Source organism: Amborella trichopoda, chromosome 6 (genome assembly GCF_054954075.1).
Source record: "Amborella trichopoda isolate Santa Cruz 75 chromosome 6, AtrichopodaSantaCruz75HAP2 v2.0, whole genome shotgun sequence".
NCBI lineage: Eukaryota > Viridiplantae > Streptophyta > Magnoliopsida > Amborellales > Amborellaceae > Amborella > Amborella trichopoda.
In genome coordinates this window covers 749574-774991 of record NC_142341.1, presented here as the reverse complement: position 1 = coordinate 774991, position 25418 = coordinate 749574, and the positions used below count along the sequence as shown (strand labels likewise).

The following is a 25418-nucleotide window of genomic DNA, read 5'->3' as shown; positions in this document are numbered from 1 at the left end:
AAACTTGAAAAATTAACGGTCCAAAAAGGCATTAAAAGATGCACTATTTCCCAAATTTGAAATCCATTTTTTTTCTCATGTCCATACATCATGATGTCATGATGATTAATTTGAAGATACTTGACATCAAAACAAGTTCTTCTAGTGAATTTTTTGAGATGGGCTCTGATTTGATGGTTTAAAGCCTCGGCACTATATAAACTTTTTCCTATAATTATAGGTTAGAAATATCAAAATAAGTGTAATCTAAAATAAGTATGAAAATCATACGTATTTTGAATTATAATTATAAGTTATGATTATTAATTCAAACTTATTTATATTTATTAATAGATTTTTTTTAATTTGTCTTTTTAAAACTATGCTCTTTGAACAAAATTATTTTAAATATGATTTACATTTTAAGAGAAATTTTATCTTTTGTGTAGATTTGTAACTTTTTAAACAAATATAGGAAATAATATAAATATAAAACTTACTAGACTGGATATGATTTTCCATTCTATAATAAAATAATTTTTTTTAAATACTTATTTTTAAGTAGTGATGCACTTTATTAAGTAAATAAAAGACTCAATTGCCATTTCCAACCCCAACATTAGTCTTTGAAATACATATATCATTTAGATAAAGAGGAGGTAAAATTTGAGGCGACATTCAAGCGCTTTTCTAACTAGATTTTAACAAAAGAAAATGTTAAGAGGTATCTAAGTTTCTACAAAGTCACATGGTGATTGCCGTGTCCTTAGTGCCTCGACAAGATCCATAAATCATAATCACGCGCCTTCATGTCCCACAGCTCATCACACTATAAAACCAAACAGGAAAATGAGTGTAAAGAGTTTAGAATAATCATAAATAGATAAAAAAGGAACAATCTTCAAACAGCTTACAAATAGAGACGGAGAAAGGAGAGAGCGTGCCTCGACCAAGAAGTCCTGAATATGCGTTTTCTCGAGTTGAGCTTTTAATTTCATCAAGAAAACTCCTTCCTTCGTTACCTGCATTTTTTCTCTCTAGTTAGAGAACCAAATGCTCTCTCTCTCTCTATTAAACTCTCTAGTTGGTTGAAATGGTCTTTAACTCTCTTCAACTTTATCCTCCAGAGTCCACACAATCAATTTTCCCACTCTCTACACTTCCCGACTTCTCTGTCCTCAATCTCTTAACCACCTGGTTTTGCTCTATCACCATGTCTGGCTTTTCTCTCTCTGTATCGCCTGCATTCTCAATCAATGGCTGGCTTTGCACTTGGCCCGAGCCTCTCTCTACATTTCCCGAGTTCTCTTCTGCAACCAAAACCTTGATTGCTAAGGTGCTTTTCTCTTTGGCCAAATCAATCTCTGCAATGCCTGAGTTATTGCCCATGCCCACATTCTGAATCGCTGGCTGGATTTGCTCTTTAGTTAAGTCTCTCTCTAAATCGCCTGAGCTCTCCATGCTTGTACTTTCAATCATTGACTGGTTTTTCTCTGTGGGTGTTTCTTTTAGCTCCTCGGCCAAACCCACCTTCACACACTCTTCACCCTTCACCCCTTCCCCTACTCCACTAGTGCTGCTACTACCAATGCTGACCATGCGGGCCGAGCCCAGGCCCACAGGACCCATATCTGCATTCATGGGCCGGGTCTGGGTTCTCCCCCTCCCAGACCCATTGGGCCTCTGAAAAGTAGGTGTCATGCCAGTGTAGACAGGTGGTGTAGGGTTGTCACTCGTAGTGATATAGTGGACATTGGCAGGCCTGGGCCCGGTAAACATAGTGGTCCCGTTTATCCCACTGGCAGGCCTTGTACCAGAAAGCTTCACAGGCCCACTGGGCCCAGCCAGGGGCTTGGGAGGACCAAAGTGAACAACATTTCCTGATTGGGCAGCTTTGAGAAGAGAGGCAACTGTTGAGGCTGGGGCGATGCGGGCCCCAGCAGCGACTGCAGCTGCTTGCACTAAGGGATTAGGCCCATTCGTGGGCTTCATTTGGGCCTGGCCTTGGGTTGGTGTCGCTTTCTTTGCAGGTGGTCTGGCCTTGGAGGGGCCCCGGTGGGCTTGGTCTGGGCCTTGCTGTGGTACTTGGGAAAACAGTGGAGCTGGAGGCCTCACTATGGATGAGAAAGTCCCTGAACCACCTGTTTTATTGAATTGAGGCAGTGATGTCAAGTGATCAATCATTTTAAGCACATTACTAAACTGTCTCATATGAGCAATTAACCGGTAAAAAAGTGTGGATACCAAAGACCCCAAATGCACAATTCAACAGTAAAAGAGGTGCTGATACCAAAGTCCCAATATGAACAAAAAAATAATACTTCCGGTTGAGACATGACCCTATATTGTAAGGGTATTATATGCTATGAGACCATTTACCTTTAATACAACGAGGTCACAATTATCTATGGCTATCTGATGTGAAATCTGACAGCTTGGATGTCTCACAAAGTTTGAAAAATTTTCTTTTGAACTACGAGCCTGGTCAATGGAATAAACTCAGTTTCACATCCAATGGTCAACATTAATTGTAAGCTCCATTTAACAAATATAAATAGTCTTATCGTTTTGTATTAGAAAATTCAAATGTCGAAAAGTACAAGCGAGGGATAAACGAAAAGCTCAAATGAAAAATGCAGCAGCCACCACAAGGAGTGTCAATCAATAGAACACTAACTAAATACTTTGTCGTTTATAACTGTAAGCCCAAACTAACTCAGGAATTGCCCGAGTTAGACTTGGTGAATCAAAATAGAAACGCTGCCAATTCAATGCCTGATTCCTATTTTTAAATCATTGCTTATCAGGGTCAAAAGATTATACCAACCCGAAGACAATGTATTCGATGAGATGGGCATATTGAGAGCAATTGAAACAGCCTGCCGGGTTGCTTGCTGTGCCTCAGTAAGGGCCGAACTGTTTGAGCTACCACCCACCTTTGAATCAGAATTGGCCTGTTTCTTCTTGATAATTGACCATCTCTGCAAACAGAAAACATGAAAAGACTCCCTAAAAAACATACACACATATCTACATCAATGTGCATCCAGAAATACACACATGGAGGGAGGGAGGGAGGCACGCAGGGAGATGACCCTAATATACTACAGTTCCCATAATCAACTCAGTTATAATATAACTTCCCCATAAATGTTCGAATGAGCTCATATAAATATATATTTACAAAAGAAAAGAAACCTCATACAAGTATACCACGCTCTAATTGAAACAGCAAACAGGTGCATAAAATACCTGAGAGAGCTGTGAAGCCGTTCTGTCATGCTTGAAATCTCCTTTTAGAATGTTAGCCCAATTCCCTTCACCACACTTTTGAACGGCAGCAATGAGTTCCTTATCCTCTTCGGAGGTCCATGGTTTCCTTTTCCTCCTTGGTAGCCCTGCCACCCCATTGGAATTCAAACCTTCAGCTGAAGTCACTGTAGGCAAAGGTTGTTTCTGAACAGAAACTGGAACAGTAATATTTGTTCCCTGTCCAGTGCAAGAAGAATTTCGATTCTCAGATTGCGCAGGAAGGGTCTGGGCATTATTGGGAACATTTATGGTCAATGGAGCTTCTATGATGGTGCGATTCGAGGGGCCAGGGTCACTTGAAGCAATCAGCACCTGGTAACCAAATTTTCAACAGCTGTGCCATCTTAGATATGATCAGCATAAATAAAAATAAGAGCCGCAATTGTCTACAGGTAAAAAATGGCGTTCACGAAGATAGCCATCTTTTCCCAATAAACTTCTAAAAATACCTATCTTAATCATAATAACAAACACATCTAGTTCGAAAAATTGCTTACCCAGATTTTGGCCCAAAGCACAGAAGGAAAGTCGAATGTTTCAGAAAACTGGAAAAATCAATATGTTCTGATATTTCCAAAGTTCCTGTTTTTGACTTGTACATATACAAGATGTTAAGAAAAAACTTTCATGATTTTCAAAAGTCATAATTTGTGACTGGGAGGCAAATATGAAAGCCTGCTAGTAGTAGTGATGAAATCCAATAGTTTTTCACCTTTTAAGAAGAGTTCAAGTTTGTGAAAATGCCAGTACATTGTGGCATTTATGGCTTACTGTCATTGACATGAATATGTTCAATCCTGCCACTGTCAACCAACAACTCAATTGTTCACCTACACCCACCCTTGCCACACTTTAGGATGCTCATATATTCCTTTCATGGTCAACCCTCATTACACTCTGGCTTCTTTATCTCACTTTCCCATAGCTGTACGCTTCCCTTATCATCAACAAGGGCACTTCTCTCTCTTGATTATCTGGAGTTTCCATGGTCTTTAATATTTTTCCAACAGATTTTCTTTTAAGGAAATACTTATTTTGTTATAAATTTTTTGTATTTTTACCACGACCTTATATTCAAACTCATCCCAAACCTGAGTGGACTGGACTCCAAGGCATATAAGAGTTTAGCCGAGTGTTGAGTCAACGAACTAGGAATACATGCAGCCTTGAAGCATCATTCAACCCCAAGCTAACATGACTCAAGCTAATATTATTTCCGTATTCTTTGCCATTGTGTATCAGATCCATTTTGGAGAGCTCTTTCGCTTAAGTGGAACAAGAAGCACTTGCGCTATTCAGCAGATAAGGAAGAAGTCTTAGGGTGTAGTGGTGGCCTACCTAGAACAGCTGATAAGTAAGTTTCTATGGTCTGGAGGGAGGGGGGTATAAGAAATTTCATCTCATTGCCTGGGATAATGTTTGTTCGCCTTGACAGCAGGGTGGTTTAGGCATTCAAAGTCTCAGAAAAAACAATTTGGCCCTCCTATGCAGGTGGTGGTGGACCTTTGCCATACAGGAAAGCCAACTATGGAGGGAGGTGATTCACCACAAATTCCACTGCATAGAATCTGGTTGGCTACCCAGAGGCATGGCTAATAGTCGGGTATTCAGGGGTGTGGCATTGCTTGATATCTAGCTACAACTTTTTCAAAGAAAACATTCGCTTTTGCCCTAGGATGGGAAATAAAATCAAGATCTGGACTGACCTTTGGATTGGAAGTCCTACACTTCAAGAGCAGAAGTAGTTTCTCTTGGCTTGAGATCGACGTGCTACTATGGCTGTCCAGTTCAATATTTTGGGTGATTTAAGAATCTGGAATCCCAATTTCAGATGGCCTCTTTAGGACAGAAAATTGGCTGAATTCAAGTCCTTGTCCTTCCTCCTGCAGTCCATCTTTCTCCCCTCCATTGGTGCTTGACTAAATGATGTGGTCACCAGCCACTTCGGGGATCTTTTCAGTGTCTTCTTTCTATCGCAAGCTGCGACAACCCCAACATTTCCCCTCACTCTACCTTCCCTTGCTGCAAGAGCGTGGCATATAGCTATTCCAGCCAAGGTCCAAGTGGTCAGCTGGATAGCTATATCCTAGAGGCCTTTGACAGTGGACCAGCTAACAAAAAGGGGCTGGCCAATCCCTGACCGATGCGTGATGTGTAAAGCAGCAAAGGTGTGTAAAGCAGCAAAGGGAACCAACGCACACCTCTGCATCTACTGCAACTTGGCTTGGGCCATGTGGGGAGATTTGATGCAGCTCTTCAATTGGATGTGGGTGATTCCCAAATCTGTTCCCACCATTTTTTAGTTCCCTCAAATATGCCCTCTAGTCAATGTCGGACATTTTTCTTTAGAGTGCATCCATGGCAACCACTTTGTGGTTGATATGGACCAAAAGAAATAATAGGATTTTTCGAGGGAGGCCTCCACCATCAGCTCATTAAAGACTTCAAGACTGGATCAGAACTTGGGTAATATTTTGGGCTAGAATCATAAGCTCTTCAAGCATCACTCCTATGCTGATTTCATTCAAGAATGGCAGGCCATGCTAAACTTGATTTAGTACAATAAGTTTTTTATTTCAGCAACTTCTGGTAAGAAATATCACAGAAATCCAAACATTTATCTATCCAGCCATGAGGTCCACGCAAATCCTACAAGCGTCCCTTTGGAAACCACAAGAGCAAGGCCAAACCAAACTAACTGATGGTTGGTCCATTGGCAACCCCAACCGGGGTGGCATGGGGGGTATCATTAAAGACAAGGACAGGATGATCCTTTCTTCCTTCTCCAAATTCATTGGTCACACAGATTCCACAACGGCAGAGACCATTGCCATCCCTGAGGGCCTTAAATGTGTAAACCCAAAACGCTCTTTTGGTCATCTCAGGGGATTCCGAAAGTGCAACCTTGTGCATGGAGACTCGAGCACATCTTTTGATGAAATTTTTGACATATGAAGGCCTATGCACATCTTATGGGACATACGGCGTGTGCCAACTCAGAAGCCGACAGCCTCGCTAAAGAAGCACTCTCAAACAGTACGATGGGGACCTTTTTGAGCTATCGGTCCTGTGAGCTCCCCTTTACCTTTCTTGGTGTATCAAAGGTTATGCCATAATTTTTTGAATATATAGCATTTGTTGGTCTGTATTTTATTTTTGGTAAAAGCACCCAGCATCTGGGCTGCCTTACACCCTCTTTTTCTGACCCATTTCACTCAAAACTAAAGTCAACACCACCTCAAAAAATAAAAAATAAAACAATTAATATATAAAAGTACAAATAAAAATTCAATATATGGGGTATATTTTCCAAAATCTTGACCATATTAGGCACATTTCTGATTTTTTTAAGTAAATCAGGCATATTTATAATATTTTTAAACATGTGAGGCATGTTTCTGATATTTTAAAGAATATGGAGTGGATCCATTCACTTTAGTTTAGGGGCCGAACCCGAAGACTTAGTTCCATTCAGCTGAAGTGGCGCGAATCTCATGAGTTATAACATTGTTCATTGCTACAGGAATGGATGATCATCTCTATGTATTCTATCATTCATGCCTCGACTCTACTCAGGTAACAGCCCGATTAAGTTGATCAATTCTTTAAATTAGTTTCAACCAGCGTTTTAAAAATCGCCGAGTCGAACCGGACTCGCCCGGTTCGACTCGGAATTCACGAAAAAGGGACCGGATCGGTTCAAAAACCGGGAATCGTCCGGTTCTAGAGAGAACCGGACGATTCCGCACAGTGACTCGCCGATTCACTGTGCGGAATCGGCGAGTCCGTGAAGAACACGGGTTGCACAGTGTTCTTCACGGATTTTTTTCAAATTTGTCATTTTTTGATCATTTTTTTTGTTTTTTTCGGCACGTGATCTGTTTTTCAGGCTGTAAAAAGCTTTATTCAGCTTTTTTAACGATTTAATGGTGGAAAAATTGGTTGTTTTTGGATCAAGAAAAATTCGGGGTTTAGGGTTTCCGCCATTTTTGAAATTTCATGCCAAATAGGGCATGAATCTTTCAAAATTTGTTGGCATATTGATCTTAAAGCTGTGAATCAAAAGATTTTGTTACTAATTTGTGAAAATCGTTGAGAAAAACAGACTTTTTTGGAGATTGAAGGCTTCGGTTCACAAAAACAGGTAAGAACTTTGGGTTTTTTTGTTTTTCCGCCATTTGATTTATTTCATGGCATATTTTGAACAAAATGAGTTCAATAATTAGGGTTTTTAATCTTTATTGTGTCTAGTATGATTTAAAATTTTTAATTTTACGTAATCTGGTCAATTACAGCAAGAAATTTGATATGAACAGTGAGATGTCAGGGGAAAAAAATTCCGCTGTTTTTTTTTTTTTTTTCCGCCTTTTGATTTTGTTTTCATGATATATTAGAAATAATGTGTTAAAAATTTAGGTTTTTGATTCCTTATATTGTTGTTTATCAGAAAATATAGTCAATTGGATGTAATTTATTCACTTGGAGGTGAATTTTTGAGTTAAAATCGCTTATGTAAAACGACTCTGTGAAGAACAAATTTTTTTTTTTTTTTTTTTTTTTTTTTTTTTTTTTTTGTAGCCCATGATAGAATTTTTTGTAATCTATGATCGAATTTTTTGTAATCCATGATCAAAATGTTTGTTTTTTTTTCTTGTAATCCATGATCGAATTTTATTTTTTATTTTTTATTTTTGTAACCCATGATAGAATTTTTTGTAATCCATGATCGAATGTTTTGTAATCCATGATCGAAATGTTTGTTTTTTTTTGTAATCCATGATCGAATTTTTTGTTTTTTGTTTTTTATGTAACCCATGATAGAGTTTTTTGTAATCTATGATTGAATTTTTTGTTATCCATGATGTAATTGTTTTTTTCTTTTTTAGTAATCCACGATCGAATTTTTTGTTTTTTTTTGTTTTTTTTTTTTGTAATGCATGATCGAATTTTATGTAATCCATGAACGAATTTCTTGTAATCCATGATAGAATTTTCTGTAATCCATGATCGACTTTTTTGTAATCCATGATCGAATTTTATGTAATCCATGATCGAATTTTTTGTAATCCATGATCGAATTTTCTGTAATCCATGATCAACTTTTTTGTAATCCATGATCAAAATGTTTGTTTTTTTTACTTGTAATCCTTGATCGAATTTTTTGTGTTTTTTTTTTTTTTGTAACCCATGATTGAATTTTTTGTAATCCATGATGGAATTGTTTTTTTTTGTTCTTGTAATCCACGATCGAATTTTTTGTTTTTTTATGTTTTTTTTTTTTTTTGTAATCCATGATCGAATTTTATGTAATCCATGATCGAATTTTATGTAATCCATGATCGAATTTTTTGTAATCCATGATCGAATTTTTAGAAAATTTATGAATTTTTTTTTTTAATCCATGATCGAACTTTTTGAAAATTTGTTAATTTTTTTTTTAATCCATGATCGAATTTTTTGAAAATTTGCTGTACTTTTTTTTTTTATTTCTTTTTATCCATGATCGAATTTTTTGAAAAATGATGATTTTTCGAAAAGATGTGAAAATCGTGATAAAGTTTTGATTATCATGATGTATTAAACATTTAAACCTAATTTTTAATTTTTATTGTTTGAGTTTGCTGTAATTTTTTTTTTTTTTTTTTTCATGATCGAATTTTTTGAAAATTGATGATTTTCCGAAAAGATGTGAAAATCGTGACAAGGTTTTAATTATCATGAGGTATTAAACCATATTTTAAATTTTTATTGTTAAAGTTTTTGTTGAAAAAATTGTATGTTGATGGATTATTTATGCAAAAAAATGCATGTTATTATATTTTCAATACAAAACTGTATTTTTTTTATTTGTTGTTCATGGATTTTTAAGTTGGAATGACTGATGTTAGCCGGCTCTTTGAAGAATTGTTTTTATTATTAATTTTTTAATGCAAAAAATGTATGTTCTTGATAATTGAGTTGTAGCCATGTTTGGAGCTTGCATTTTGTATTATTCTAAATGTTTGTAATTGATATGTACGAAATATTATTGTCAAAAAAGGTATTTTGCAATAACAAATAACAACGAATATGACTACATGAACTACCGCAACATATTATCACTACATATTGTGATTATTTTTCTTTTTGAACTGTCAGGTTAATTTAAACTTTTTACATCTTAAAACAGTTGAATCATGTCAAGATCTATAGAAGACCCTGCATGGCAACATGGGGTCAGACTTGATCTCAACAAGAAAGACAAAATTATTTGTAATTACTGTCAAAGAGTGATAAGTAGTGGGGTACATAGGTTCAAGCAACACTTGGCAGGGGTTAAGGGAGAAGTTTCTGCATGCACTAGTGTCCCTAGTAATGTAAAAAAACAGATGGTGGCAATTCTTAATGCTAGCAAAGGTAAAAAAATTGCCAAACATAGGACATATCAATATTCGCATATTCATCCAAAAACATGAAAATTCTTAATGGAGTACCCTCATTTTTTATTGAATTCCTAAAAAACAATATTTATAATGAATTTTAATAATTTTTTCGGATTTTTTTGAAGCTTTATTCTGACCGATTCACCCGATTCCGATCCGGACCGCCGATTCGCCGATCCGGATCGCCGATTCGCCGATCCGGATCGGTTTTTGAAAAGCCCGATCCGGGTCACCGATCCGGTTTTTAAACCATTGGTTTCAACTAAGGCATGGGTGGTCAATAAGCAAAACCACTCAGCATATAATCAATGAAAAGATCAACACCAATTGAAAGTTTTTCCAACCCAGCTTTTTTTTAATGGTTTCTCAAACCCAGGTTAGCCATTTAAAAAGCAGATGGTAAGCGACAATTTGTTCAGACAAAGTAATCTTTAAGCTGCCCGACAAAGTATGAAGGTCAACATGATGAAAGGATGGGTATAGCATGGAGTTAAATTGATAGTGAATATTAGGACAGCAGATTTTACCAATTTAATCAACAAATATAGCAACTAACTTCCATTAATAAAGGGTCAGAACTACCTTTACACAAGCTGTGGCCTCTGCCAAAGCCTCATTGCTAGGAGTGGGAGAGGCTTCCACTTCAAATTCCAAATCACTATCATCATCCTGCAAATATGATCATACTCAGCCTACCAAATGATTTTGTATATAACTGAAGCAAGCTGAAAAAAAAATTCCAAATGGCAACAATTCCAATTTCCAATATTCGGGTTATTTATAAGGGAAAATATCTCCATACCCCCAGCTTTTAAGTTTCATTTCTCACTAGACCCAAAGTTTTAGAACATATCTTGATGCATGGAGATACCATATATTATTTCTAACCCCCTCGACCCACTTGACACACCTTAACGCTCGTTTTCTACCCTAAACAAATTTTAAAAGACATGTCTTTTATTACCCAACTCTCTCCGTTTCTCTCTCTCTCTCCACGTGTTTCCCAAACCCCTCTCTCTCTCTCCATTTTTTCTGGTTAAGTAACCCCTCTCTCTCTCTCTAAAAACACACGAATGTGGGCCATGAATTCTCTATAACCCACCATTAAAAATATTGCGGTACCTCAATCGCTGGCCGCCCACGGTGGAATTCGATCTTTTTTCTATATAAGGCCATTGATGCTCTGAAGAGCCCTGTTTCTGCAATTTCTTACGCCAGAGGTCCCTTTCATTTTATCTCACTTTATTACTCTCTCTCTAGATTCTCTCTCTAGACTCTCTCTCGCTTGTTTTTGAGCTTTTGCATGATGGTGGTCTAACGCATGATTGTGGGTATGGACTTGTAGGAAGTAGGATTATAAAATCATGGTTAGTTTATGGATTAGGAGTAGAGAGAGAAAGTCTTGGATCTCGTTTTGTTGGATTAGCTCAATCTGAGGTAGAGAGAGAGAACCCTGAGTTGGGTCACTTTTCCAGTTGTGGCTGAATCTTGGGTAGTTTTTGGATTTATAGTGGAAGGCAAAGTTTGTGGTAGTTTTTGGACTTATAGTGGAAGGCAAAGTTTGTGGCTTTCTTCTGGTCTTGCATGAATTGGTATTTCTTTTTGAATCGAGATTAGAGAAGAAATAGTGTTCTTTCGTCTAGGTTTAAAGGGTTCACTGTTTCAGAGAGAGAGATTGAAATTTGAAACTTTATTTTGATGGGTTCCTCTGTAAATTTGATGAAATGTCAATAATTGTTCAGAATTTGAAACCCGAATGCACAATTCTTTGATGGGTTTTCTTTGAGGCTCTTCTTGCTGGTTCGACGGTAGAACATGGTGGCCATGGCTTGCCCTTTACAAGAGAAGCCAGATCCTTCTCTTAGCTATGGTGGTCCTCTAGAAATTGGAACCCATGAAGAGCTTGATGCCCAATATCGAAGCTCGAGCTTCCTCCAAGCGTTACCAGATGATGTGCTCGCTGTGATATCAAAATTTATTTGCCCCAGAGATGTCTGTAACCTTAGCTTGTGTTGCAAAAGCCTCATTGGTTTTGCCATTTCTAATAAGGTCTGGTTCTCTCAGTGCGAGAGATTGGGTGCTCTTAAAGCTGAGGATTTGATCCTATGGAGAAAATCCATGGCTTCTTATAAAGCGCTTTGTCGCTTTCTCCTTAGTGTTAGGCCTCTGATTGGAATGTGGGTTCATCAGAACCCAGAGCTTGGGAATGTGGTATATGCCATGTGGGGCTTTCTCTCTCTAGTCGCTTGTCGCATAATTTCTCAAGAACTCGGTCCTCAAGGCTTCAATAGCCCTCTACTTTGGGCCCCTGTCTTTGAAACCATTAGTGAATCAGATGGTTCACTGGTTTTCTATCTTCATGGTAGAGAGATAGATCAGGACTACTTTTATCCTGGTTCTTTGAAGCCCATAAACAAAGATAGTAATGTTCTTTTATTTGAAGTGGAGCCTAGGAGAGGTGAAATTCAGGATTTTGATCGAATAACGGAAGGGAAGCTACTGCAGACTAAGAGCTCAGTTAACATACACATGGAGAAAGTAGAGGGAGAAAGAGGTCGGTAGATGTTGGCATACACACGGAGAGAGAGAGAGGTTATGCAAAGAAAATGGAGAGAGAGGGGTTGGAATACACGTGGAGAGAAAGAAACGGAGAGAGAGTTGGGTAATAAAAGACGTCTTTTAAAATTTGTTTAGGATAGAAAAAGAGAGTCAAAGTGTGTAAAGTGGGTCTAGGGGGTTATAAAATATAATACATGGCATCTCCATGCATCAAGATATGTTCTAAAACTTTGGGTCTAGTGAGAAATGAGACTTAAAAACTGGGGGTATGGAGATATTTTCCCTATTTATAATCTTAATGTATGGCAAGAAATCGCACATTGAACAATAAAATATTGCAATCCCCTTACTTAATGGAAAAGTTTTCCATAGCTGGAGTAGTTAGGTGACAATACATAAAAGAGCTGGTTACTTTTTGCAAACCCAGTACTATATGAGATTAAGAGTTGGAGCATGTTTATGGATATAATCATGAGCACTCATGAAAATGCCGCAGAAGGCATGAATCATATGTCCCTTTCAAAGTTTGATGAAAATCATTACAGGTTGAAGTTTAAAAATTAAGATTTCCTTTCTATAGAGAGCTGTGGTATGCAAAGGCCTCAATTGGACTTTTTAAAAAGACAAGAAAAGGTTTCGTAAAAGTACAGCGGCACTTAAATATCTATCGTGACAGAAAAATATAGGATCTTTGCTTTAATACAGTGGGGAAGTGTGACAGTTTTTGAGAAATAAAGGAAACATCAATAATTGGTGGTAAAGTTAGGTCAGATTGGTTACTTACTAAGGTATTCAAGGCAACACTAATATATAGTTATAATGTAAGTCATAAATTCTTCTGAAATTATTTAGATGGCTTCCCCATAAGGGAGCACAAAGAAACATGAGCAAGTCAAGCAGTGTTATAGTCCAAGGTATAACCATAAGTCAAGCAGTGTGTAAAGTCCTAAAAAATGTATAACCATAAGATATTCATTGCAGATGTAATAGGCAGGAATAAGAAGCTCAGTACTTAAAAACAAAAAGATAAATAATCCAGCAGGCAGCACAACTGGCAGTATTTAAGCAGAGCATTTGAAAAGCCTCACTAATTTATACAACAAATATATAGAAGCAAGGTCAAGGACAATAACCGGAGGTATAGAACCAAGAGAAAGGGGCAAACAATAAGAGCATAATATCAAAGACAAGGTGCTAAACACATTCCCAAATTAATGGGAAGAGAAGACAAACCATAGGTTCAGCATCATCTTCCAATTTTTCAGCCAATGCTGTTCGATAGGCCAAATGACGCCACAGCATCTGATATTCCCTAGCATTGGAAATTCCAGTAGAAGTCTTCTTAACCAATACATTCCAATCAACCTTTGGACCAGCAAATTGTGCAACTTCCTGAAGCAAGGCAAGTATGGTTGTGGCAGTGTACCTGCATATGTATTATTAGTCTATGACTATAGAAATTTCATTTAGTGCACGTCCGCACAGAAACCCAAGGTCCAAACACCTATTATACAAAATGTGTATAAAATGAATGAGTAATCCCTAAGTTACCTCAGATATATTCATTCTAAATTCCATCCTTTTCGTCTTGCCACTCATCTATCTTAACATCCTTATCTCACATGTACTCATTCCATGGATATGTTGTTCCTTGATGGCCCAAAATTCCGTCCCATAAATCATGGCTGATCTTACAGCCGTTGTATAGAACTTCCCCTTTAGTTTCATTGGTATGCAACGATCACATAAGACTACAAAAGCGCATCTCCACTTCATTCACCCAACTCTAATACTATGTGTGACATCTTCCTCAATCTCTCCATCCTCATGGATTATCGACCCAAGATATCGAAAATAAGATTTTAAGCCATAACAAACAAAATTATTCCACCATGAGGGGCAACTAAGGCATTCTAAGGTCACATCCCAAAAGACAAAATGACCCTAAGGTCAACGACTAATGCATTTGCACCCTATGGCGCCCAAAAAAAGGACCAGTAACATTCTTTGCATGCAATTTCATGATAAAAACTCACACGCTGCTTACTGTACAGTTCTATAAATTGCAATCAAGGGAAAAATTGATGCTACAGAGCTTATGATTATGAAACCGAGGCAAGTGAATAATCAAATCAACTGTCAAATAAGAATCAAGAGAGAGTACCTTTGTAACAATAAAGACGCATCTTCTTCGCTAATTAGACCCTTCTTTTTCATTTCCAGCATCATTACATGTTCAGATTTCCTGCAATCAGTGTAGGGATGTGTGCCTGTGAATATGTTCAACAACTCATACTAAATATAACTAAGTAAAAAAAAAAGAAAAAGAAAAAAAGGACAGACCAAGTGAATAATCAGCATCAACAAAACACAAGCTAGGCCAAAAGCATAAAGCAGTATTTACACTGTAGCTTGGAATAAACACTATTTTATCTGTGTTACAGATGACAAAAAAAAAGGAGATATACAAGGTATGCAAGAATAGAATCAGGAAGCAAGTGTGGTACCTCAAATCGAGAATTGAAAGTCCTATACTCCTGATTAAGAGAAGAAAACCAACATTTCAAAAGTCAAAATTATTACCACACACAACAAAAAGCTACCAATATGAAATGATATAAGCATGAAGACATCACACCATGGATTTAGGTGACAATTTTGACTTGAACTTGGTTTGAACTACATTGATATTATCATGTTCGGGCTTACCCCATATAGACCTACAGTGGGAGCTTTCCTTCCCTGCCTAAGCATAATCTTTGCATGCATATGCTTGGTACAATAAGAATCTACTTCTTCCCTAATTTCAACACCTCGCAATCTGGATCGATTAAGAGTTTCATACTTCTGTGGAACATGAAAAGAAAAAAAAAAGGAAAAAAACCAAAAAAAATAGAATAGATACTTCTTTTTAGCAGATCAATGAGAAAAATCCGAGTTTTGATGTCTATGTGACCTTTAATCCCCAGTCGAGGGACAAAAAGAAAATGAATTATAGAACTGAGATAGAAAGGTGCAATTGTCAATTATTCAATTGAATCCACGAATAAACAACCTCTAAAGCAATGTCGACTAAATGGAACCTAAATTAATTAGTTCAAGTTACTAGAAAATCAAGTTGAAATAGTCATAGGAATAAACAAAACAGAAAAGCGCCAAAAACCTCAAATAGAGAAAAAAAAAACAAAGGCACACCATGGAAATGAAAGAACAGAAACAAAAGTAGAAAGTATAAGGGATTTGTTAAGAAAGCATAAGGGATTTGTTAACTAAAAGAAAGAAGAAAAATATAACAACAAGGAAAATAAACACCAATTATATATTCTTCTGAGCTCATGTTTCTAACAAATAAACAAGAAACAATGAGTAATTTAACAACAAATAGGGCAAGAAAGCCTAAGCCTCAAAACCCTCGAAGAAACATTCAAACTCAATCTAAGCCCTAAAACAGTAATTATTGAACAAACACTCGAATAAAGGACCCATTACAACCCCTGAAAAAGCAAAGAGAAAATCCTCTCTCTCTGAACTGAATGTGGTTCACGTAAAACTAGTATGCTCAATTCCAATCTTAAACTAATAAAATAGCAAGAAGAGAGAACTCCATACAACAGACCTATAGAGAGAGAGAGCTTCTGAGCAAGAATTTTAATGGCGCGTATCGGGCATAATTGGATGATTACAAGCTTGAAATACCGAGGGGAATGCTATTCTGTTGTGACTTTTGAGAACGAAATTACGAGGGTTTTTGTCAAGGGTATGGTCTGTATAGAGCCGAGGCTCTAACAATCAAAGTAAAGCGCACCTTCATTTGGAAAAATGGAAATATTTGTGATAGCTTTAAAATATATTTTTATATTTAATTATAAAATCTAAAGCTTAAAAAATAGTGTAAATTGAATAAATTTATGAAAATTTAAAAAATTGACTGTCCAAAAATATGTTACAAGATAAACTATTTCTAAAACTTGAAATCTATTTTTTTCTCATGTATCTTGATGTCGAGATGATCAATTCGAGGATATTTGGATATCAAAATAATCTTTTTTAATACAAATTTTTAGATGAGCTCTAATTTGATTGTTTAGAGCCTCGGCTCTATATAAACTTTTTCTTTTTGTTAAATCTCGACTTTTGAGAGGGGCTGATGGGAACACCTAAAAAATTCTCATATATGTTTCTTTGGTAAAAAATCATCATTTCTATTGAGATGCCCTTAAGAGATATATGAATATAAGAAAAAATGGATTTCAAGTTTTAAAAATGGTGCATATTGTATTGCATTTTTTAGACAATCAATTTTCAATCGAGTGTTCATTGATTTTGCTTGATCTACACTATTTTTTGAGCTTTAAATTTTATAATTAGATAATAAAATGAATTTTCAAACACAATTATTTGTAGGATTGAAACAACAACTTTTGATACTATTTGAAGATGTACCTTATTTTGATTGTTTTGAGCCTCAACCTTATATAAACTATACTAGTTTTTTAGATGAAAATAATCCCAGTCCACAAATCCATTGTTTACTATCCTTGCACTTTTTCTCACAAGGTTTTTATATTTCCATAGAGTTTTTCACTCGAAAAATTTGTAGTTTGAGGCATTTTTTCCTTCTATAAATTTAGGATAATTTATCTCTAAATTTGTAATTTGAGATAATTTCTCTCGACAATTTCTCTCTAACATTTCAAATTTTAAGCCTTTAGAATCACAATTGTAAATTTACACAAATAAATAGCAATTGGATTAGTTGTGTGATTCCAAAAATATGGAGAAATATTGCTTGAAAGTTTGGCATGGGGCTGTACACATATATTTTCATCAAAATATGGGGCCCTTCTTGGGCAAGCCTAAAAAGGTGGTTTTTGAGGTAGGAAATTTAGCTGTTATAAAAAAACTTCACTAAACTCATTTTGGGAAATTTGTAGAAAATTATTTTTTATTTTTTAAAATGATGGGGTTTTTATGAGTATTCATGTGTACAATACAGTCCCCCTTTAAAATCCACTTTAAAGATAGATTTTTGATATAAAATTTTAAAGATTCATGATCTAGGGCAATGATCATGAATATGAAAATTTTAAAACTTTTAAGCTTCAAAATGTGTTTTTTTGGGGGATTTTTTTTAAGATGGGCGTTAAAGGGTCCACAGGACCCTACACACACGGCCTCATATACACCCACTTCCCCCATATTTCATAATTTTCGCTCTAAGCCTTGCTTTTAATATTGTAAGTGTGTGTTAATTTTGTTCTTTTCCTATGCATCGAGTTAAGTTTAAATTTTTTTTTTTTGGGTGACTTAGTGGGGAGAGCGCACCTACCCTAGGAATCGAACCTAGGATGTAGTGTTGCAATTCGTCAAGCGCTAACCAATTAAACCTGAACTCTTTTTCTAGTTAAGTTCAAATTGCGTATATCTAAAGCATCACACGCCTATAAAAAAATATTTAAAGAATAATCTTAAAATAACAAACCATCAAAATAACTCTATAAAATTTAAGGCATTTAAATATTTTTATTTTTATTTTTTTATTTTTTAATAAGCCTATGATGTTGAAAAGTACGAACATACCAAAAACATAAACTTAATTTGGTTTAGAAATAAAGTAATAAAACTAAAATTTAGTTTATATTGTAAAATATGATCCTATGGAATTAATTTTCAATTAATTTTTTTTTTAATATAGAAGTGTGGTTTCTATAATGTTGCAACCTTAAACAATCCAATTAAGAGGCACCTTTAAATTTTATCATAACATATAATTTATGTAAAAAAATTAGGATTATCTAAAAATTTATTTTCATACTTAATTATATAATTTTAATTTTAAAAAATAATTAAAATCAAGTAGATCGACAAATATATAAAAATCCTAAAAATATATTGTATAGATAATGTGTTGCAAGATGCATTATTTATAGGATTAAAAATCTTATTTTTATCATATTCATACTTCCCCATTATATAATAAATTATAGGGTTTTTTAACATTAAAATAATATTTTTGGATAGATTTTTGAGGTACGTAATTCTACACGTTGCAACTTTATATAAACTTTTTCCTTTATTGGTATAAATCTCGACTTCTTTTTAAGAGATTCAGGTATGTAACAAATTAAACCCCTAATTAAATTATGTCATACGTAATCTTTCTCAAAAATATTAAAATTATCCAATAAATAAAGAAACCCGGAAAACATTTTGTCAAGGAAGAGCGGGAAACTATGCACAGGAGAATTGTAGTTTCGAGATCGGTTGAGGAGGTTTCAGAAGAAGATAACGCCTTGTCCATCTCCGATCAAAGAACTCTCTATCTCGTAACTATTCTACCCTTTCTCTCTCTAACTCTCTCTCTTGCTTTCTCTCTATTTTCCTTTTTCCTATTGATGTTTTTGATGTTTTTAACAGTGTGATGATCCTTGCTCTCTCTCTCTCTCTCCAAATTCTGTTTCCAATGGAGTAGGTGAACATATTCATAGTGGACACAGCTCGTTTCCTGAACAGGTTCTCGGCCCTATGCGAACAAAAGCTAGCTGATGTTCACAGGTGATTGACGCTTGGTTAATTTTCTATTCAATTTTTATGCCTCCATCTCTCTCTCTCTCTCTCTGTCGCTCTCTCTTTCGTTTCTATCTGTAAACTAGGAAGGGATTTCTTTGTCGATCCTTTGCAAGAGAAATTGAATCTCTCTCTAGGGTTGTTATTGATTGGTGATTGCTTTTGCAAGGATCCCATAGTTCGAGTGTATTTACTGCTCACATTTTGTTAGCTAATTTCACTAAATTTAAGCTGTTAATTGAAATTCATGCAAACAAAAGACATCAATGAGGGAAATTTTAGGGTTTTGTTTTGGGGAGGAGGAGAGGTTCCTCCATGTTTGTTCTGGTCTGGTGGTCTTGATCTGGCTATGGTGGCTTCTACTAAACCTTGTAGTGGAAATACTACTTCACAATTCATCTTCTTGAAGCAACTATTGCTTGTATTTTGAAGAAAATATGGGCTGTTATGTTTAGGTGGTTCAAAAGTGAATACGTTTTTTATAGGAGGCTTTATGAATCATTAATGATATTAGGGAAGACAGGTTTTAATAGCCCTATACAACAGGTATCGTCTGAATCTCTGAACGACCCTTGTTTAGGTAAAGTCCAATTGGGAGCTTGGAGAGACGAGAGAATTGTAGAAGGGGACTCCAATAGTTGATCCATTTCATCTATAGGAAACTGGCTTAATTGAGTTATGCCGAGCTTCGAGTGTTTCTTTGAGTTTGTGAGCAGGAATCAGTTGGTTAATCGTTGTTTTTTTTTCTCTTTTTGCTCGTTTTTGCTAAAGAGTTGGGTGGACTTTTTCTCAGAAAGCTGTTTGAAAACCCAAACGTAAACCCAGTTAGAGTGGTTTGTAATATCAGTGGAATGGGTACCACACCTCACTGTTGTTACTTGGGGTCACTTGCTAGGCCTGTGTCAGATGTGGTTATTGACTGATGGGGCCTAAGGATGTCTGATTCAAGAACAATTGGTTTAAGGTACTGGTGGTTTTGAGAAATGTTGGGAGAGCGATGGCGGTTGTTTCCAGTGGGATTTGGCGCATGTTATGCATATGTTGCTAACAGTTAAAGTTAATTGAAAATAATCTGAATTTGGGTTTCATTCTTTCAAGTTGGGAGTTAATACCATCGACTTTTCCAATATCTAAATGATATGACTCCTTGGAAGTCCCAACTTTTGTGTTATTATTCTAGTTATTTCTAATCGATGACTTCATGTTATTATTCTTTGAATGTTGATATGGCCTGTGCCTTTCTTGTCTTTTTACCTACCATGTGTCTGTATCCTCATATGATAAATGATTGTAAAAATTTCAGAAGGGACATCTAGAACCACTCTATGATTTTAATACTTCATTCTTGCACCATTGAAAACTTATGTGCCAAATGAATCACGATGGAGAAGTTGCCCCTGTTAAACCCAAAAACAATAGAACATGCCCCAAAAGTAATAGAAAATCGTGATTATTTTTCTCTTTTTTTTTTTTTTTTTGTGTGTGTGTGTGGAGGGGGGGGGGGGGGGGGGGGGTTGTGGACAGGGTGGGCTGTTGGGTGCGGCAGGGGCTTTGTATGGAAAGAGAAAGGCTTTGTTGAGTTTTGTTTTCTAACATCTTTAACTTGGAAGAAAATGTGTGAATTTTTCGGCTTGCCGTTTTGGATTCTACACATGAAGTATAAATTGATTCTGAAGCTAATTAGATCTCCAAAAATTTAAATTTCGAATTCCATTGCCCAATTGCCAGATTTATGAACCCGGTCAAGTAATGCTATGGCAACAGTTTGGAAATAGAAGTTTGAAAATTCCACATCTCCTATGTCCGTTGTTGGTGTTTTACATGAATATTTCTATCTAATATTTCTGCAATCCATTTGTCAAAGCTACCTCGGTGGTTGATTGCCAAGTCCATGTTATCCAGAAATTAATTTTTCCATGGATGATTTGGATAGATATTCAATCATGTTAGGGGCTGAATGTACTTCTCTAGTTTGCTTCTTAGTTTTTTGCTACGCATACTGTTTTATTTATCTAATTCAATTTGTTCAGGAGAATACTGCGTTTAGATGCAACTCTCACACTTTTGGAGGCCAAACTGAGGAGTATAGATGGAATTGAAGAAATTAAGGATGGTTCAAGAGTCAAGGAGCGCTGTTTTGAGTATACAAATGGAAGTTGCTCCTCTGCCGAAAGATCCCATGAGCCGACATATGGATCGATAATGACCTTGAGGTTAGACTCTTCCATTTATTTGATTATTTTTCCTATATCATTACTCACTTTGTTCAACTTGCTTCTCTTGTTAATGATTGACATTCATTATTTGTTTTTTTAGTTTCATTTTCATGAGAAATTTTTGGTTTCCATTTCATTTATACTCGTTTGGCAGGATGTTTGTTAATCACATTTTGTTTATGGTGAAGATGAGTGCAAGTCCTAAGTATATCTAGTTAACATTCTTCAAAAAAAGGTCCTAAACATATCAATGGAAGCTCCATATCAATATGTAATGTGGCTTGACCACAAGTGACTGTTGCTAACTAAGTAATCATGGGACAGTTTACCTTGAATGCCTGATTTCAATGATGAAATGAACTGAATATTACATATTATTGGATGTTGATTCTATTAATGAGCATAAAACTATTCGCAAAATCTTAGACGGAGGATCATCACATTATTATGCATAGATACAAAATGTCGGTGATCAGGTGGAAATGCTCTAATGTTCAATTTTGTTGTATTTGGGTCCTTTTTTGGTGCTTGGGAGCAGGTGTGTGAGTCCGACTGTGACATGAAAAGAAGTATTTCAATAAAGCACACTGATACACGGGCCGTCCCCAATTAATTGGGAAAAGGTTTTGATGATGATGATGACACTGAAACACAGGTTGATAGTTGTTCCATAGTAAATTTTCTCAAGGCATATTGTGTGTCTCCAGTAATTATTGCTATATATATATATATATATATATAACTTTGACGATTGGTAAAAAATCCACATAGCTTTGATGCATATTGTGTGGGCAATTTGAAATGGTACACATTTTGAGAGATGCATCAAGTGGTAATTATAAGTTTGGCATCAGGACTTCGCTATTAGGGTTTTCCTGGGAAGCTCAAATGTGGCCCAACCAATGTGATAGGAATGTGGCAAGTTTACTCAAATACCTTTACTATATGTGCCTATCCTTTCTGTCTATCAGGAAACCTTAATTTTTTCTTGAATCCCTAACCCCCCCCCCTTCCCACCACCTCACCCCTCCAAAATAAAAACAAAAGTAGTGGGACTAGTTTAAAATAGTGGGATTATTTTAAGTTATTACAATGTAGCTATTCTATATTTGTTAATAATTCAAATCTTAGTTATCATGGTTATCTCCCTGTACTAACATTGTTTCATGTAGTGTTTACATTGTCATTTTCTTTTGTGCTTATTTTCCTCTAACATTGTGAAAACCATGTTTGAATTTCAGTGAAAGTCATGCCCCACAGCAGACACCATCAACATCGGTACAACCTTCAACACCCAGCCAAAATCAACCTCCGGTTCGGATCTTTGTCATCTTGTTTGAGTTTTCATTTGATTAACTGATGCTTTCTTTACTTAAAAAAGCACTTGAGAATATGAAGCATTATGTGATTTGGCCAAAGATGCTAGTAGAATTAAACTGAGTGTACATCACACCACTGAAACCTTATTTTCTTTCTAGTTTTGGGTTTGGACATAGCGATAAATTTTCATTGTTCCATAAGACAAAAAAAGAAATTGCATTACATATCAGTTTGCCACATTTTAGCAACCTAAGCAGGCAGCTTTTTTGGGCTGTCCACCTGCGTCCAATATTTGGCCCAGTTACAGCTCATGAGACTGTCTTTTTTTTGCTAGTTGGGGCTGGCCTACTCGATTTCTATTTGCTAGCTGCTTATTTCTTTGTCGCTTTGGGCATTCATGGCTCCACCGGCCTTCCATTTGCTTCTTATTCCATATTTTCTTCGAATCCTTTGGAGCTGTCATCACATGTTCTTATGTTCTATTTTCGTTTCTTTCTTATTTTTTTATAATCAAAGCTTTGTTCCATGTATTACAGCCATTGGAGAAAACCCTTGGACAATTTAATTGAATTTATGGATCAGGCTTTGCTCAACCTTCAAATATATCTGCTGACCTATGGCCCTATATAATATTCTGTTGTACGGTTATCATCAGGACTCGAAGGTTCTGTCTCTGAGCTCTTAAAACAAATGAAACAGACAAGGACATTAGTTGTTGCTACACACCTTATGAAACATGATTGCTTTAATGGGAGTCATGAAGGACATTTAGTTCTAACATGTTGGGTTCTTGATTATGTTTTAGATACTTGATTATATATCTAAACCCGGGTGTTGATGAACTGACTTCTGTTACATTCTGTTTTAGTTTGATGATGATCCAAGGCTAGCAAGGTTTTGCCGTATGCTTCATTTTGGGGTCCCAGAGCAGGTACATATGGAACTTCATATATGTTTGAGGACCAATAATGACTAGTTTTTCATTTATTAGTAATATTTTGTACTTTCTCATAGCATTTGTAGTCCCTTTTTTTGAAAATGTATACAATGAACACATGAAGTTTCATACAGTTGTTTCTTTATTGAAGTTTCCTACACTTCAAGGAATCTCCAGCCATCAGATTTCAGAAAGAGACGGATGGGGTGTGTCTCCCCACTGCTCGAAGACTGTCAAACTCCAGCCATCCCTTGTTAACAACTGTGGGAAACTTCAATGCAGGCATCGTATATGAAACCAATTATTTAATGGGAAATTATGCTATGCCGCACCTTGTGTATGTTGTATATGGTGAAATTATGCTATGCACCCCTAGCATATGTTATATATGTGCATCAAAGGGGTATCCTGATAGTGATCAATTGTACTCCTTTCTCTTAATAGAATACAACAGTTAGGTATCCTGATGGTGGAAATTAACCTTTGTTGGACCGACTGGGACATTCACCATCCATCACCATCACTGTCACCATCTGTCATTGGGAATGGAAGGTGGATGCTTCTCCGGTGTGCCATATACAACAGTACCATGCAACATTTTTTATGGTGTACTTCCCTTATGTAAAAGCCTCATATTTGGAACTATCTGCTCTTGTTTCAGTGGTTTCATTTTCTTGGATGAGTGATTGTATCCCTATATTTGTAGGCAGTTAAGATGCAGATGAGCATTGAAGGGATGGATCCATCTTTGTTGAACCAGTTTAGTAGGAGATCCATGATTTCTTGATCACATGATCGGTATGTTTAATTTTTGTACTACTATAATATATCAGTATAGTCTCAAAAATCACCTTGTTGCATCTAAATCACTGTACTTGCTAACTTGCTACTTGACCATGAAAAGGAAAAAAAGAAAAAAAAGTAATGGAATGTGAGAATGCCATTCGGATGCGATTGTACAGCTGGTGTGTCTTTAATGTTACATTTGATGCTTGGGTCAAAATGCCTATGTAAAGGTTTAGAGCAGCTTTGGCCTGAGCCGAAAATGTGATTGCAGCTGATTTATCAGGGTTTATAATGTTTTAGTGGATGTTATAATAGATATATCAGTTATGCCGTTTTTTTTATTAATATATTTAGGAAATGGTGAGCTTATCAAACAAATAAAGGTTGGGTTTTTGGAAAAGAAAAAGATGGATATAATGGGGCTTATATAACCCTTTTCTTTAGAGTTTCATGAGAATGATGCACTGATTTGTAACAGTTGCTAGGAACTTCGAAATAACCACTCATGTCCATATACGATTTTGATTGTCCCATATTGGGCATATATCAGAGCGGACAATTTCCTGTCCCTTGTATACTGACTGCTATTTCCCGATTCTTAATCTTGTATTGAATCATGTTTTGATGTATTTCCCTTGCATTTGAACCCATGATATTTTGTTTTTGTTGGGGTGGGGTTTTTACAACGATGTCCTTGGATGTTGCAGTCAATTCCATTTGAGATTAGGTACTTGTGCTCTTGGAGAAATGTTTCGTTCGTTGATGTCTACTGTGAAGCGAATCAGGAGGCAATGTACTGGCTTTAGGCAGGCCGCTCTTAATTCTTCCCTTATTGTAAATTATTAATAATTTTCTTTGGGCTGGACTTTATGTGACATCTAGTTTTGTTTTATTATTATCTTTCAAAAATGAGAGAGAGAGATGTATATGCACCCTACTTATCAATATTAGACCAGAACTTTTTCCAATCTGATCCAAGGTAAAAAATAGATTATATACTATGAGACTAAGGTAAAAAATAGATTGTATACTATGAGACTACTTATCTTTATTATAAGGTCATGATTGCTACTAAGCATCAGAAGTCAAATTGGATGGTATGGGGCGTGACACAAAGTTCGAGATTTTTTTTTTTTAATTTTGAGTCTAATCAATGACACACTAACAACCACTTCATCCGATTTGAAATATGATGGATACGAGTGATTGTAACCACCTTGTATTAAGTTTAGAAGCAAATAGTCTCTTTGTATGCTTTTTAATAAAAAATTATGCTTAGTCGAAAATTGATCATAACTAGTGCTTGACCTTTTTTTGATG

The 25418-nt window shown here is 36.0% G+C and overlaps 2 protein-coding genes across 51 annotated transcripts; one reads left to right on the top strand and one right to left on the bottom strand.

Annotated features, from left to right (window-relative positions):
* Positions 1–552: 552 nt before the first annotated feature.
* On the bottom strand, positions 553–15982 carry LOC18434619 (uncharacterized). 36 transcript variants are annotated; one of them, XR_016058004.1, is made up of 10 exons: positions 15889–15982; positions 14982–15119; positions 14780–14809; positions 14437–14542; positions 13506–13698; positions 10296–10382; positions 3232–3603; positions 2803–2960; positions 924–2120; positions 553–808 (listed from the first exon to the last, which is right to left on the bottom strand). XR_016058004.1 is itself a non-coding variant. In XM_088870003.1 (9 exons), exons 4-9 carry the CDS (start codon positions 14499–14501, stop codon positions 1949–1951), a joined length of 1047 nt encoding a protein of 348 aa, XP_088726129.1. In that variant the 5' UTR covers positions 14502–14542; positions 14780–14809; positions 14982–15119; positions 15889–15982; the 3' UTR covers positions 830–1948. The 36 variants fall into 36 exon arrangements, 11 of the variants coding, with proteins under 11 accessions (XP_088726129.1, XP_088726121.1, XP_088726125.1 ...); XR_016057988.1 differs by having other exon boundaries at positions 2807–2960; XR_016058007.1 differs by having other exon boundaries at positions 2359–2960; positions 14437–14517.
* A 2391-nt stretch (positions 15983–18373) lies between these two features.
* Positions 18374–25066, top strand: LOC18434621 (uncharacterized). Of its 15 annotated transcripts, XR_016057982.1 has the most exons (10): positions 18514–18598; positions 18745–18827; positions 20870–21052; positions 21594–21710; positions 22297–22369; positions 22912–23039; positions 23244–23306; positions 23464–23594; positions 24019–24110; positions 24806–25066. XR_016057982.1 is itself a non-coding variant. In XM_088869983.1 (8 exons), exons 4-7 carry the CDS (start codon positions 21685–21687, stop codon positions 24097–24099), a joined length of 243 nt encoding a protein of 80 aa, XP_088726109.1. In that variant the 5' UTR covers positions 18514–18598; positions 18745–18827; positions 20870–21052; positions 21594–21684; the 3' UTR covers positions 24100–24110; positions 24806–25066. The 15 variants fall into 15 exon arrangements, 4 of the variants coding, with proteins under 4 accessions (XP_006844751.1, XP_088726109.1, XP_088726110.1 ...); XR_016057976.1 differs by lacking the exon at positions 21594–21710 and having other exon boundaries at positions 18374–18598; XR_016057979.1 differs by lacking the exon at positions 22912–23039 and having other exon boundaries at positions 18374–18598.
* Positions 25067–25418: the final 352 nt, after the last annotated feature.

Bases quoted from the DNA above. Each gene is read 5' to 3' on its own strand.
- LOC18434619 (XM_088869993.1), bottom strand. The intron at 13,699-14,436 runs GTACTCTCTCTT...ATACATATGCAG, and splicing joins GCGTCTTTATTGTTACAAAG to GTACACTGCCACAACCATAC. The intron at 2,961-3,231 runs GTATTTTATGCA...TTCTGTTTGCAG, and splicing joins CGGCTTCACAGCTCTCTCAG to AGATGGTCAATTATCAAGAA.
- LOC18434621 (XM_006844688.4), top strand. From the start codon at position 18,506: ATGCACAGGAGAATTGTAGTTTCGAGATCGGTTGAGGAGGTTTCAGAA. The intron at 22,370-23,243 runs GTTCGGATCTTT...ATTCTGTTTTAG, and splicing joins CCAGCCAAAATCAACCTCCG to TTTGATGATGATCCAAGGCT. The intron at 23,307-24,018 runs GTACATATGGAA...CTATATTTGTAG, and splicing joins ATTTTGGGGTCCCAGAGCAG to GCAGTTAAGATGCAGATGAG.